Source organism: Hemiscyllium ocellatum, chromosome 25 (assembly GCF_020745735.1).
Source record: "Hemiscyllium ocellatum isolate sHemOce1 chromosome 25, sHemOce1.pat.X.cur, whole genome shotgun sequence".
NCBI lineage: Eukaryota > Metazoa > Chordata > Chondrichthyes > Orectolobiformes > Hemiscylliidae > Hemiscyllium > Hemiscyllium ocellatum.
In genome coordinates this window covers 2,201,325-2,217,226 of record NC_083425.1, presented here as the reverse complement: position 1 = coordinate 2,217,226, position 15,902 = coordinate 2,201,325, and the positions used below count along the sequence as shown (strand labels likewise).

General features: G+C 42.8%; 1 protein-coding gene across 1 annotated transcript; it reads left to right on the top strand.

Annotated features, from left to right (window-relative positions):
• The first annotated feature begins 1,409 nt into the window (after positions 1–1,409).
• Positions 1,410–6,002, top strand: LOC132827731 (protein Tob1-like). Its single transcript, XM_060844423.1, has 2 exons — positions 1,410–1,637; positions 4,125–6,002. The coding sequence occupies exon 2, from the start codon at positions 4,302–4,304 to the stop codon at positions 5,268–5,270; it is 969 nt and encodes a 322-aa protein (XP_060700406.1). The 5' UTR covers positions 1,410–1,637; positions 4,125–4,301; the 3' UTR covers positions 5,271–6,002.
• The last annotated feature ends 9,900 nt before the right edge of the window (positions 6,003–15,902 follow it).

Genomic DNA, 15,902 nt, shown 5'->3' with positions numbered 1-15,902 from the left:
CTGTTGACGGCAGCATTTTATTACCCTTTCCCCAATTACCATTGAATTGAGTGCCTTGTTGAGCTGTTTCAGAGGGCACTTGAGTCAAAATCTTGCTATGTGCCTGGAATCACACGTAGGCCAGAACAGCTAAGTGCAGCAGATTACTTTCCTTAACAAGCACTAGAGAATCAAATGAATTTTTGAGACATTCTGGTAATTCCGTGATCAATATTACCAGCAACACCATTTATTCCAGATGGATGCGTGAATTTACATTTCTCTGCTTCCGGGATGTCTAACGTATCTCTGGATTATCAATCTTTGGTTGTACATTATGAGCTCTTTATCGCTGCTTCGAGGCCCCATGAGTACATGTTTGCAGGAGCAGCATCCCTGACAGTGGGGACACGGATAGGCAAGCAGCCAAACAAGCTGCCGACTCAGCTGCGCCACTGCAGAAATGGCCAGCGCCGCCCGCTGCGCGCATGCGCTCGTACGACCACGCCCCCTTTCTGATGGCCGGGTCGCGCGCCTGCGCAGTGCCTCGCGCTTTGACTTTCAGCAGCGCCCTTGATCGGGAGCGCGCGGCCAGCCCAGAGCGGACCGCTTCAGTCCCAACAACCAATTCACCATCAGTTCACCGAAATGTATATAACTGCATGTACAGTCCTGTACTCCCTCTCCACTGAACACTTACATTCTGTAACGCACGCTCAGCCTAAGGACAAGCGGTTTTGTTGTGAGACGGAGCGCGCGCGCTCCCGCTCCTCACCAACCCCCGGCACCTTTTGTTGGGAGATCAGAGCCTGGCAACGGCCCTCGATACCGACAGCCAATCAGAATGCGGTTCCCGCCCGGAATGCCCGCCCCCTACTGCCCGCTCCAACCAAATAAAACACGGGACATTATCAGCCACCTGTATTTTTAGCCCAGCACCAGTCACTCAGTCTCCTTGCGCTCTCTATGTTTACCACAGACGAAGCTTGTATCGACAATTTGTACCTTACGATTATTATTTTGACGATTTGTATCGTGTCAGCACTCATTAATAACGTGATTTCGATCTGCGCTTTTTGTCGTTCTAGTTGAGTTTACACTGAAAACGGAATAAAACATGGGGGAACTATTTATCAAGGCCTCCATTTAAGAAGCAGTGTTGGAAACGCCTCTACCTCAATCAGAACGGCGCATTCAGACCCACCCCCCCAAAAAAATATTTAAATAGCCCTTCGGATAGGGGCGGAGACGTGCTTCACAGTTGACCAATCGATACACCTCAATGCCGCGAGTGCCCGCCCACTGCAGCGACGTTTATAATAATAAAGTAGTTCCGGACCCACTCCTTGAAGCCACCCCGCCCCCTCGTGCTGTGGGAATCGCGGAGGGAGCGAGACTATAAATAGCGGTGCGCTGCGGACCGATGGCAATGAGTTGTAAACGCTCCTGGCTGGTTGGATTCTGCGTGCGGTGGAGGAGCGGCGCTGAACACAACAAGAAGGAAATTATATAAAATATATGAACTTAATACAACACCACAAAGAAAATACAAAAGAAATCTTTTTTAAAAAAACGGACAACAAAAATAACGCGACGAACTTCTCCCTCAGATTCTCCCTCATTGACTGTCTATTTCCATCAGCGCCGAGAACAGCCGAGTAAGTACTAGAACCTTCTCTGCTCGCGGGCCAGTGAAGGGAGTGAGAGCTGTGAAGGGCTGAGGCGGCTAATTGCCGCAATCGGGCGGTTGACCCGCTGCTGTCGAAAGTCCGCTCCTGGGGAGCGACGGTTACTGTCCCCGATGCCCCGCCCCCAAGCCCCTCACCACCTGCGACACCCCCCTCCCCCACCATCGGCCCTTCCCCTCCAAACACCCACCACAGGCCCCTCCCCCCTCCTCCAACCCCTCTTCCCCCAACACCCTCCACCCGCTTCTTTCCTCCCCCCAAAAACCCCCTCCACCCTCTTCTTTCCTCCTCCCCCCCAAAACCCCCTCCACCCTCTTCTTTCCTCCCCCCCAAAACCCCCTCCACCCTCTTCTTTCCTCCCCCCCCCCCAAAACCCCCTCCACCCTCTTCTTTCCTCCCCCCCAAAACCCCCTCCACCCTCTTCTTTCCTCCCCCCCCAAAACCCCCTCCACCCTCTTCTTTCCTCCCCCCCCAAAACCCCCTCCACCCTCTTCTTTCCTCCCCCCCCCCAAAACCCCCTCCACCCTCTCCTCCCCCCCCCAAAACCCCTCCACCCTCTTCTTTCCTCCCCCCCAAAACCCCCTCCACCCTCTTCTTTTCTTCCCCCCCCCCACAACCCCCTCCACCCTCATCTTTGCCCCCACCCCACTTGCCAACCCCCTTCATGCCCCTCCCCCAGCCCATACCACTCCCCAAGCCCCCTCCACCAGCCCATCCCTCCTCCCAAACCCACACCACCTGCCCATCCCCAAACATTCATTCCAGTGAGCAACTCTTGCTTGTCCATCCATCTCCTGCCCTGTCCCCAACCCCCCACCACCTACACCACTCCCAGCTACAAAGTTCTCTCCTCCCCCCCCCCCCCCCCCCAAGCCACCCAGCTTTAGTCCCTTCGCTCCCACCTGTGCTGTCCTGATCCCTACACCCTGCCCCACTGCACCACCTCTGTCGTCCTCCAGTCATTCACCCCTTCCTTCACAGTCCTCCGTATACACCCCATCCACTTGCCAAATAGTCTCTTTTCAAATTTTTTTTTGTCCTGTATCCACCTGATTACTGCCTGTCTATCCTTTCCAAACAGCTGTGTGTCCATACCTTTGCACAGGTGGAATTCTCCACCCCTACTTTCCCTGACAGCCCCTTATCTCCTCTATCTCTCTCTCCCCCCAGTTACCTGATGAGCTCTTTCTTCTTCCCCAATCCTTGACCCTGACACTCCCTAGCAAGCTCCTCCGCCAGCCCACCATTCTACCCTGCTCCCTTTGCCTCCACAAAACATGCTTGTGCACTCTCCAAAACTGACTAAATCCCAAGGAGAATAGTCTTTTTTTCTCAGTACACTTGTCAGCCTTTGATAAAATGGAACAATCCTTGGTTTTGTATTGCCCCAAGCCCAGACAAACGCCCTGTAAACTTGCTCTTCCTTCCTGGCAATTGTCTGCTTTTCAGTCCCATTTGAAAGATGTAATCGCTCTCACTGTAGCTGGAATGGAAGGGTTCGTAATTTAGCTCCCTGCTGTCTGTGGCATTTAATGAACCTGTATAAAGCTGGCATTGTGCCTGGTTTTAATGCATTGTATTTAAAGGGTGCCTGTGCCCTCCCTGGTACTTGAAACCTCTTGATTTGATACTGTGGATGCTGCGTTTGAGGCCTACTTAGTATTGACGTGAGTAATGTTCATATTTCTGGCGTAGCTACAGTTAATCAGGTCATTTGCATTCTGTCTGGTATTTGCAGTCAGTGACGTTCATTCATTCTGTGTACTTCACAATCACGTGTTTGACGTCAATGTGGGACCTGGAGCAGAAAAGAAGCTGAGATTTTCCGAATATAATCCCTCACCACGTTTAAAGTTGTATTTGTTGAAAGAAACTCACATTTCCCCCCTTTGGATTTGTTATTTTGAGGATATTATTTATTCCTGAGCAATGGTGCCAATTCTGTTGATTGCTGCCCTCCAATCTGTATTTTTAATTCTAACTGGAAGCACTAGCTTTTGGAGTGCTACTCCTTCAGGTGGTGTGTGGAGCTCTGAAAGCTAGTACTTGCAAATAAACCTGTTGGACTAAACCTGGAGTTGTGATTTTTAACTTTGTACACCTCAGTCCAATGCCAGCACCTCCAAACAATAATTCTAATTGGACAGTTGGTTCATTGCCCAATCTGTGACGTAGGTAGTTAATTTATTTTGAAGGCTGATTCCTTTTAGAAGCCTTCGCTTTCATTTGTAATTTTGAGTCAGTGTTGCTTTAAAAGAATGTTTAAAATGTGTGAACATTAGGTGCTTTTCAGTTGTAAATCTGTCTTCATAGTTTAATGTGATGAACTACTGGAGATAAAACTGCAAAGCCCAAACAATTCAAAGTTTTTGAAATATGAGAATGAAAGTGACATTGAAGTAACACATTTGAAATGTTGCAGTTTTTCTTACTACCTTTGTTTTTCTGCTTTTCAAGGAACAACCAACATTACTAGAGGAAAACAAAAATTCCACCCTAACCAGCACTTTGTAAGAAACCTGAAGCTTCTATCTGAGGCGATCTAAACACTGCCTTCAGGAGTTTATATATATTATATATTTTCTTTTGGTTTGCAACGCAGAGTTTACAACTCATTCTGGTGATTCAGCAGCTATGCAGCTGGAAATCCAAGTAGCACTCAATTTTATCATCTCATATTTGTACAATAAACTCCCAAGGCGACGAGTTAACATTTTTGGAGAGGAATTGGAACAGCTGCTGAAGAAGAAATATGAAGGTCACTGGTATCCGGACAAGCCATACAGAGGATCTGGGTACAGGTGTATACATGTAGGGGAAGCCATTGATCCTGTCATCGAGCAAGCTGCCAAAGAGAGTGGACTAGACATGAAGGATGTTCGTGACAACCTGCCTGAGGACTTGAGTGTCTGGATAGACCCTTTCGAGGTGTCATATCAGATTGGAGAGAAAGGGCCCATCAAGGTGCTGTATGTGGATGATAACAATGATACTGGGACTGATCTGGACAAAGAAATCAAAAACAGCTTCAACCCTGAGGCTCAGGTCTTTATGCCCATTTGTGACCCTGCTGGGGGCTCATCTGTATCCAGTTCCCCATCTCCCCCATTTGGTCACTCTGCTGCCGTGAGCCCCACTTTCATGCCTCGTTCTGCCCAGCCTTTAACATTCACCACTGCCACTTTTGCTGCTACAAAGTTCGGTTCGACCAAAATGAAGAGCAGTGGCCGCAGTAAGGTCACGCGCGCATCCCCCACTAACCTTAGCTTGAACATGAATAACCTGCTGAAGCAGAAAACCATGTCAACATCCATGCACTCTCTCTATGGGCTTGGTGTGGGCAGCCAGCAGCAACAGAAGACTTCAGCCCTTTCTCCCAATGCCAAGGAGTTTGTTTTCCCTGGCATCCAGGGGCAGGGTGGTACCAGTGCAATGTTCCCAGGGGACAGTCCCTTAAACCTCAGCCCTCTCCAATATGGTAATGCCTTTGACATGTTTGCCTATGGAGGCCTAAATGAAAAATCTTTTGTTGATGGTCTAAATTTCAGCCTCAGTAACATGCAGTATTCTAACCAGCAGTTCCAACCTGTCATGGCTAATTAAAAAGGGGAAGAAAATTCTACACATATAAATATTAAACCTTAATGTCAAAATTTAAACTTAACTGAACCCAAGGGTGTTTTTCCCCCCTTAACTCCCTTGAGAGTATTTTTCTTTTTTATGAATGGTTTTTGGAATGGGGGAAATAAGCTTGTAGTTTTGGCGCTTGGTTATTTAAGAAGCATCAAAGCTTTGTTTTTGCCAACCAAGCACAAAAATAATTTTATATGGACTGTGTACCTTTTTAAAAATAAAAATAAAAAATAGAAAAATGTTGTGGAGAAAAACCTCCTCAAACAGTATTTACACTTGGACAGGACACGGGCTGATTTAACAATTGGCACTAATAAAAGTGGGATTTCTGGTCTTTTGTAATTGTATAATTTAATTTAGTATGAAGTTTGTAAAATATCAGAGTATATATTGTTTCTACAACACGGTATTGCATTTATATCTTTTTACTACTTCAGTGATCTGTGATGGCTGCGATAGCTTGCATTCTATTTTTTTTTACAAATCGTTGTAAAAAAGAAATCCATATCCAGAGGCATCAAACTACTCTTAAAAAGATTGTGTACAGGATATTCCTTAGTGATGGTGTTTAAAGTGTAGAAATTTCAGCTTTTTTTGGAAAAACGAGAGTTGTATTTTCTGTTAAGAGTTTAAAAAAGTAAAAATAAATTTTTTTTGCTATATATTATGGACAAATGTAATCGTAAATATTAATTTTGTACCTACCTTGTGCAATACTTGATAAAAACAGTATAACAAAGTATTTTGAGTCTGTGTCTTACCTGTTAAGAGGGACTGAGTTTATATTGATAAAAGTTTGTATTAAAATAATTTAAAAGTTACAAGTCTTGGGGCATCCTTTCCTGCTTTATGTTGTCATTAAGTCAGTAGGTGAACACCTGAACGTTGTATAAATTCTTTAAATTTTAATTTTTCCTCCTTATTCTGCACCATTCCTAAGGTAGTACTTGGTATTGTATCTTGATTTTTTTTTAAAGTCATAGAGATATACAGCATGGAAACAGACCCTTTGGTCCAACCCATCCATGCCAACCAGATATTCCAATCCAATCTAGTCCCACCTGGCAGCACCCAACCTGTATCCCTCCAAACCCTTCCTATTCATATACCCATCCAAATGCCTCTTAAATGTTGCAATTGTACCATCCTCCACCACATCCTCTGGCAGTTCATTCCATACACATACCACCCTCTGCGCGAAAAAGCTGCCCCTTGGGTCTCTTTTGTATCTTTCCCTCTCACCCGAAACCTGTGCCCTGTAGCTCTGGACTCCCTGACCCCAGGGAAAAAACTTTGTCTATTTATCCTATCCATGCCCCTCATAATTTTGTAAACTTCTATACAGTCACCCCTCAGCCTCCGTTTTAAATCCAAGGTTTAAAAATAGAAGTCCAGTGCAAAACTCTGCAGCAGTGAATCTGTATTCTGATTTTTCTCAGCTTTCCAAACAAAATCTTGAGCATATTCTGATTTACAACATTCAGTGGTGATAGAATTGGAATTTTTCAAATGATCATTGATTTGCTTGGGTAAATAGAGAAACTATGATTCATAGGGAATATTGAAATAAAGGGAGTATGTCCATAACATTAGAATAATATCCAGGAGTTAACATATCCTTTCATGGGCTGGTAGATACTTAGATGTCTTTCTGAGAATACCATGGGACAGGTTAAAAATGGAGAATAAAATTGCTAGGAATTTGTGTTTGGGGAAATGGAGTTGGTGTGCAGACCAGCTATGACATAATTGAATGGGGGAGCAGGCTTGAGCCAAGTAGTCTTTCATTTTGATTCCTTCAGTAATCTGCATTTACCCTTTTGGTCTTGACAAGCCTGATGAATGATTTAACTCATTTGCATGTATGTTAGATGCCCTGTGCCAATTGTCCTATTACTTGTGTCTTAACAGCACAATGCATAAATGGGATAGTTGAAGAGGGAGCAGTACAGGGTGGCTTCTTTACATAAAGCTGTTGCAGAGTTTTTCTTTGTTGAAACTATTGAGTTGCAGCAAAGCTGCTTTTCATGCCAACAGTAGCTTTTTAGGTAAAATGGGAGGAAGTGGCTACATTCTGATAACTTCAGTTTGAGCATCATTCCTTTGCCAATATGGATTGTATTGCAAGATCTTGGCTAGTAAAACAGACAGACTGTGCAATTGAGATGCATCACCCTTTGGAAGCTTGCTCACTGGGATGTGATCAGTGCATGTATCTAACACCTCTTTGATCAGTCTTGCATTCTATTCATTTCCTTCTCAAGAAACTTCTTCCTTGAGAGATCAGAAATGGCGTTTATTCAGTAGGAGCCTTGCCTGCAACAGAAGTAGACTTGTCACCTTTTAAGGGAATTTAAATGGTCATTCCATAAACAAATAGATGATAATGGACAGCTTTAAATTAAGGGGTGGTAGGTATAGGACAGATGTTAGGGGTAGATTCTTTACGCAGCGGGTTGAGAGTTCATGGAATGCCCTGCCAGTAGCAGTGGTGAACTCTCCCTCTTTATGGTCATTTAAGCGGGCATTGGATAGGCATATGGAAGTTATTGGGCTAGTGTAGGTTAGGTAGGATTTGGTCGGCGCAACATCGAGGGCCGAAGGGCCTGTACTGCGCTGTATTTTTCTATGTTCTATGTAGTGTAGGTTAGATGGGCTTCAGATTGTTGTTGACCTGTGAAACCATCGAGGACTGAAGAGCCTATGCTGCGCTGTAATGTTCTAACTGCAAATGCTGGCGATCTGAAACAAAAGCAAATTGCTGGAGAAATTCAGCAGGCCTGGGAGCATCTGTGAACAGTAGTTAATATTTTGTGTGCAGTAATCCTTAAACTCTGTGAAGAAGGGTCACTGAATTTGAAAATTGAGTCTGTTTTCTCTTCACAGAAATTTGTGTATATACCTAAAACTCAAAAATGCTGATTGGCATGGTGGAGGACAGTTTAAGAAAAAGCTGGCTGAAAAATTTGGTGCAGTTTTTCAGACTGCTGTTTTTCACAAAGTTTGCATTGCCAGAAACACACTATAATCATGGAATACGCTAACTAGAGGAGGAGCCCAATCAAACCTTGGAAAGCTGGTCGCCATCTTTTACAAGTAAGAGTGCCCATAAATGTGCTGTATGACGGTATTTGTTTTTGAGATTAGTCCAGGCAATTGAATTAGCCATGTGTGGGGATGGTGGCATATGCTAATCCCCTCAGTGATTTTGTTAAAGAGGTATAGTGTCCTCAGAGTCTTCCATCGAGGCATTTCAGTATACTGTGAATACTCTTCCAAATTTTGCGCAAATGCACTTTGCTCTGAGCCTTTGTGGATATATTTTGTCAAAGGTCTTGCTAGTGTTAAAATAACTCGCATTTGTTTATTTTATTTCGTGAATTAATACATACATTTGAAATTACAGAGACTCCATTTTGTTCAGTGAAAAACAGGTTTCAGATTTTCAAAGTGGGGGAAACAGAAAGGTTAGAAATTGGTTGGGGGGAGAAGAATCTTGCTAAATGAAGCTGGTTACTGAACTAATGGTTAGCAAGTTATAGTTCACTGCAGTAAAATATTAATGTGAGGGAGAGGAGGATGATATAACGTAAGGATAAGTAAAAGGTCACCTATAATTAATCTCCCTGAGGAGATTAAATTCTAGAGAATCTGTAGTGTACATTCATAGATTATTCACATCGATTCAATATCATATGTTATGGTCACCAAGTAGGAGAGATTCTTCACTATAATTTGGATGCAGATTGAAGTTAACTATAGTTGAAGGTTCTGGGGTATAAAGTCCATTGAGACACTGAAATAAAAATCAAGATAACACTAAATGATCTGGGAGGAAGAGAATTTCAATAAGATGTGAGTTGATACTTTCGAGCTTGGAATTTAAAAGCTGGTAATGTGGGAAAAGAAAACTCAAATTTACCTAGCACCTCATACCCCAAAGCACTTTACAGCTAATGAAGCACTTTTGAAGAAATGTGACAAATTAGCACAGAGCAAGCTTCCACAAATAACAAAATAATCACAGCCAGTCAGAGATATTTGCTGAAGGTTAAATGTTGCACAGGTCAGCATAAGAACTCTCTTGACCTTTGAATGATATCATAACTTTTGCATCTACCTAACAGGATTCATGAAGCCTTGTTTTAACATTGGAAAGATGATGCCCCTGCCAATGCAGCAGGTTGCACTACAGTGTCAGTCTGAAATTATGTACTTGAGTTTCTAAACTTGGATTTGACCCACAACCTTTTGACATTGAGGTAAGATCTCTACTAAGTAAATACTGGCTGAGACCTGGGCAAAAGGAGAGAGCAATGTGAGAGAGTGTAAAATTTTGAGGTGCTTAATATTTATTTCACCACCATTCAACGTTTTCATTCTCTTGGGTTTTGTTTTGAATGTCTTCCAGGTGAGCTACAGGAAGGGATGTTGACAGGTGGGCCATGAACAGTTTGATGGCACGTCATTAGTGATTTAAAGTTTCTTTATGTTGTGAGTTTTATAGTAGTTTTGTGAATCTTCAAATCCTTAGCGCTGTTTGACGATGATTTCTGCTTTTCCCCAACCTGAAAAGCTCTGGTTAGACAATGGTAAATAAAAACAGGAAGAGCTGGAAAATATCAGATCTGGCAGCTTCAGTAAGGAGAGAAAGTTAATATTTGAAGTCAGATGACCCTTCTTTGGAACATCTCCTTGTTTGAACGAGAGTCTGTTTTGATTATTTTGCAAACTGGTGTCTGCCCTTGAATTTGGCTTTTGTTACAAATGACGTGTGTCTTGCTATAAATGGTTAAAAGTGATTAGAACATGGATGACACACACTTTCAGAATTGGAATTGAGTCAGAGATGGAAAGATAGAAATAGGTATTGAACTGGATCTTAGGTTTGAATCTGAGTTCAAGAAACAACAGGACACTGTTAGCAGCTGGAATAGATTAGGAGAAAAAAGGATGTGAAGCTCAAAAGCAGAGATCCTTGACCCAAGTAAATTGCCAATGATCTTACTGATAGGCTTTAAAAACAAACCAGGCTCATTTATATCTTGGCACTAGACACACTCTGGCAAGAGGGTGACAATCACGGAATGTTGCCTGGTAACTCTTTATTTGCATATGGGATCATGGAAAGATCCTTAAATGGATGGGAAAGAGTTGATGATGGAACTTTGAGGAATACTGGGTATCATATCAGGACAGTGCATTTTTTGCTTAGACTGGTGACAGTGTCAGTGCCAGAGGCCATCAATCGAAACCCTTTGTGAAGCACTTTAAGAAAATGATAGACTCTAAAGATTGCAAATTCTGGTAGGAAAAAGCTGACTGGGTTTGTTATCAAGAACTTTTCTATTTAATCAAAAAGATTAAGTTTGCTGTTTTTAAAACATCATATCTTTTTGTGACAGTGGTTAAACCAAGTGAGGAATCATGTTAGAGCCCTGGGAGTGGGTGTAAAGTTGGAGTTTCCTGAAGTAGACAGGAGCCTGCCCAGTGAGTAAAATAGGGCCAGCGTGTACAGTCAAAAGCAGATGTGAAACAGATTTTGAAATTCCTCGTGTCTGGAATGGCCAAGGTAAAGTGTTTTCTGAAATCACTTGGCCAGATAGCAAGGATTTGTTCTCAACTCATAACTGAGAGAGTCCCAACTTCTCCAAGGAACTTTTAGCTCCTTGCATCCAAACTTCCAGTTTTCAGTTGGATTTCTGTGACACTGAAGGCACTAAAGTGACCTGCATAATTTAAGACAGTTACATGAAAAAATGACAGTCAAAATATATCTGCCTCACCTTCTGTCTGTATCATTGAGTCCATGTAGTATCTTCAGTCAGTCAAATATGTGCATGTAGTGTGCAGTAACCCAGACTCTCTAATGCTGATATTGTTGCCGCATAAATATTATTGCTAATAAATGTCAATAAGGTCTTGTCTGTGCTATGTGGTGCAGACTAACCTCTAGAAAAGCACTAACTATATCATGCTGGCACACATGAGCATTAAAAGCTAGTATTGACAGCTAGTTAGTGGCAGTAAGTAGATGCTAAAAACTGAAAAGTAATAAGTGTGGTAGTCATTAAAAGCCTTTTTCCAACAGTCACCCGTTACTTTGTCAGAGTTCAATGCTCAAACTACTGCTGCAACCAAACCTAAAGGCTAATAAGCCTGTGTGAAACAGTGAGTACTCTACCTCTCTTTTCAAAAGGAAATAAATGGGAATCTGCAGCTGAGCTGCTTTAAAACAAAATGCAATTTTAAGGCATACTGAAAAGACCACTCCAACCTAAGAAAACATGCCTAGAACAAAACACAGATAAAAACACAACAAACTTTCCTATGTTTAAAAAGCCATACCCATGTCCCCAAGTGGGAAAGTTGATTCCACCATTTCCTTTTTCTGAATGACATGAAAATACAAAACAAAATGTGATGTAATCATGGCTTTTTTGACATGAAGGCCACCTATGGGAATAAGCCTGACTTTTAATGGGGTAGCAGCCCAATCAGTTGGGCCAATGGGCGAGTGGAGTTTAACCTGGAGAAATGCAAGTTTTGGCATTTTGATAAAACAATCAAGAGCCGGACTTATACAGTTAATGCTAGGCCTTGGGGCGTGTTGTTAAACAGAGAGACTTAAGGGCTCAGGCATATAGTTCTTTGCAAGTTGTATCACAGGAAGACAGGGTGGTTAAAAAGGCACTTAACACACTAGGTTTGGAGGGATAAGGTCCAAGTGCAGGCCAGTGGCTCTAGTTTAGCTTGGGAACATAGCGTGGATATGGACCAGGTTGGACTGAAGGGCCTGTTTCCATGCTGTATGACTATAACTCTGATTGGTTGGATAGGCTGGGATTTTTTTCACTGGAGTGTTGGAGGTTGAGGGGTGAGGTTGAGGCTTGTAAAATCATAAGGAGCATAAATAAGGTGAATACTAATGGTATTTTCCCTAGGGTGGTGGAGTATAAAACTAGTAGGCATGTTTTTAAGGTGAGACAGAAATGATTTAAAAGGGTCCTGAAGGGCAATGTTTTCACACACAAGGTGATTGGTGTGTGGAATGAACTGCTCGAGGAAGTGGTAGATGTAGATACAGTGACAATATTTAAAAGTCTTTTGGATAGGTTCATGACTAGGAAAGGGTCAAATGCAAGCAAGTGGGACTAGTTCAATTTAGGATACCTGGTTGGCATTGTTATGGATCACGCCAGACCCCCTCAGAAAGTAGCCAGGGCCATAACTTTGCTAGTTGGTTTCAGCAGGATATTCCAGGAGAGATGCAGCTAGTCAAACTACTTAGTTTTAAACAAAACAATTTATTTACAAGACTACGGAATGAAACATAAACAAAAGAGAACAGAATACTGAATAACTTAACCAATCCAACAATCCAACTTAATGATGCAGTTTGAAATACTTGCAGCAATCCCCATGAACACCCCTCGGCACAAAAGGTAAAATCAAACACAGGATCTTACAGGAGTGAGAGAGATGGCAGCATGGAACACCCTCTTCCATGTAGCTATTTCTTGGATCAGCAACCTCAAAGAACTACTGCTTGCTAATCAAACCAAACCAGAGAAAAACTGAGCTGGGCAAACTTGGAAACCTTTTCTGAGGCAGTATCTGTTAGCTAAAGTCAAATTGGACCTAAAACCCATCCAAGCCAGACTTTTCAGAATCACAGCTTTCATGGCCTGTCTGCAAAATAAAAGCCAAGGACAGGATAACCTTGTTAAAGGAGCAGCATCATCACTGCATGGATGAATTGAACTGAAGATTCTGTTTCTGTGCTCTCTGACCTCAATAAATTGTATCTGACAACAATCAACATTACATTAGTACACCTTTCCAGGATGTGCAGGAAATGGGGTGTTTAACATTACCTCTTCTACTCACTACTCTCAGCTGAACAGTCTCACAGAATGCACTATTTGTACTGTAAAATCCAAGATCACTAAAAATAAATCAATGAGGCATATGATTTTCAGACAGCCATTTAAATCCATGTGCTACTCCTTAAGGTAATAGTTTGCTCTCACCAGTGGCTCTCATGTTTGAAACTCAGATCCACACAGTTCTTCTCTCCCACACATTCCCCGCCCAACCACAAATGCATGCTGCATTGTTGAAAATAAGGGAGAAAATTGTACACGATCAGGTACAATTAGTAAACATGCAGAGAATTATCCCAGCATGAACCAAAACAAAGCTTATGAATTTGAACACATGAGTTTGTGGAGTTATACCACATCAATATGTGCAGCCAAGGTCATGTGATGTTGGAATGAGCAGTGGTAAAGAAGCAATATAATCAGATAGTAGCGTGAAGCTACATTGCCAATTCACGATAACTGCTTAAGAATTATGATTTGGAGATGCCCGTGTTGGACTGGGGTGTACAAAGTTAAAAATCACACAACACCAGGTTGTAGACCAACAGGTTTAATTGGAAGCACACTAGCTTTCGGACCGTCGCTCCTTCATCAGGTGGTAGTGGAGGGCTCAATCCTAACACACAGAATTTATAGCAAAAATTTACAGTGTGATGTAACTGAAATTATACGTTTAAAAATTGATTGTCTGTTAAGCCTTTCATCTGTTAGAATACCATGGTAGTTTCGCTTCTTTCATGTGTAAATCATAAAACTTGATAGCTAAGTTCGGTACCCATAGGGAGGGCCTCAACTGGGACCTTGGGTTCGTGTCACATTACAGGTGACCACCGTTGCACTGTACGCACACACAGATACTCCGACACACACACACTCTCACACACATACAGGCACTCCTATACACACATACACATGGACACACGTATACACCGATGCGCACACAGACAACTCACACATGCACCCCCTCACAGACTTAAGACACTGCACTCACTACACATACATACACTTTCTCACACTCACAACCCCAAACCCAGACAGATACACACACACAGACAGACAAAGAACTATATGCACACATATATTTTGTGGGGTGAATTTGTACTTTGCTCAAAAACTGCATGCATTCATGTAAAACTCCGTTATCTCACTTTTTAGATTAGAATCAATCTAAATATCATGGCATAGACAGAGAACACAGGGGGCCAACACCTTCGACATATTGTCTAGCTATCACCATTGTTAACAGCTAACCCGAGAATGCAACTTTTTGAAGAAAAGGTTTTGTGATTTACACATGAAAGAAGTGAAACTACCATGGTATTCTAACAGATGAAAGGCTTGACAGACAATCAATTTTTCAATGTATAATTTCAGTTACATCACACTGCAAATTTTTGCTATAAATTCTGTGTTAGGATTGAGCCCTCCACTACCACCTGATGAAGGAGCGACGCTCTGAAAGCTAGTGTGCTTCCAATTAAACCTGTTGGACTATAACCTGGTGTTGTGTGATTTTTAGCTTAAGAATTAGATGTGGTTGTGTCATGCCTGCCATGGCATTACCTGAATGTCTGTGTGACAGAAACGGACTTTGTGTAAGTCTGTGATATAATAGTCATGTAAATAGTTAGTGGTGTTAATAAATTTCAAAATATGTGACTAAACAAGAATCCAACTCTGAGGTATCTGTCATGCAGACTAACATATAGAAAACCACTCACTACAGCAGGTACAATGTTACAATGAGAGTTAGATTGTTCAAGGCTATTCACTTCACCTTCCTGAAGAAGGGCTCATGCCCGAAACGTCGATTCTCCTGCTCCTTGGATGCTGCCTGACCTGCTGCGCTTTTCCAGCAACACATTTTTCAGCTATTCACTTCACAGCAAGGAAAACGGGAACTATCATCCCCAAAAAGAAGCAGATGATGGGAGTCAAAGGAAACTTTTAACACTGAGACCAATTGATTTTTTGGATAGGGATGTGAGGTGAGAGACTGATTAGCCATGAGCTGATTGAACACTGAAAGAGAATTGAAGGGCTAGATTAGATTAGATTAGATTAGACTTACAGTGTGGAAACAGGCCCTTCGGCCCAACAAGTCCACACCGACCCGCCGAAGCGCAACCCACCCATACCCCTACATTTACCCCTTACCTAACACTACGGGCAATTTAGCATGGCCAATTCACCTAACCCGCACATCTTTGGACTGTGGGAGGAAACCGGAGCACCCGGAGGAAACCCACGCAGACACGGGGAGAACGTGCAAACTCCACACAGTCAGTCGCCTGAGTCGGGAATTGAACCCAGGTCTACAGGCGCTGTGAGGCAGCAGTGCTAACCACTGTGCCACCGTGCCGCCCCAGTAAGGCATCCTCCTGTTCCAAAGTTCCCTATTGCTGTATTTCCACAGTTTCTTAAAGGTCAAAGGTTACTCCATTCCTGTATAATTGCCCTTTATTTACGTAATTACTGAAGGATAAATTATTCTGCTTTTTGCATGGAACTAGAATTGATCTTTAATGTGATCACTGGACAACTACTGTCGTAGGTAAAATTGGAAGCCAGGAGAAATTGAGAACTGTAGATGCTGGAGATTGGAGTCCAAAAGTGTGGTGCTGGAAAAGCACAGCCAAGCAGGCAGCATCCGAGGAGCAGGAGAATCGAAGTTTCGAGCATAAGCCCTTCACCAGAATGTTCTCTTGCTCCTCGG

Excerpts from the sequence above, each read along its gene's own strand:
- LOC132827731 (XM_060844423.1), top strand. The coding sequence starts at position 4,302 with ATGCAGCTGGAAATCCAAGTAGCACTCAATTTTATCATCTCATATTTG.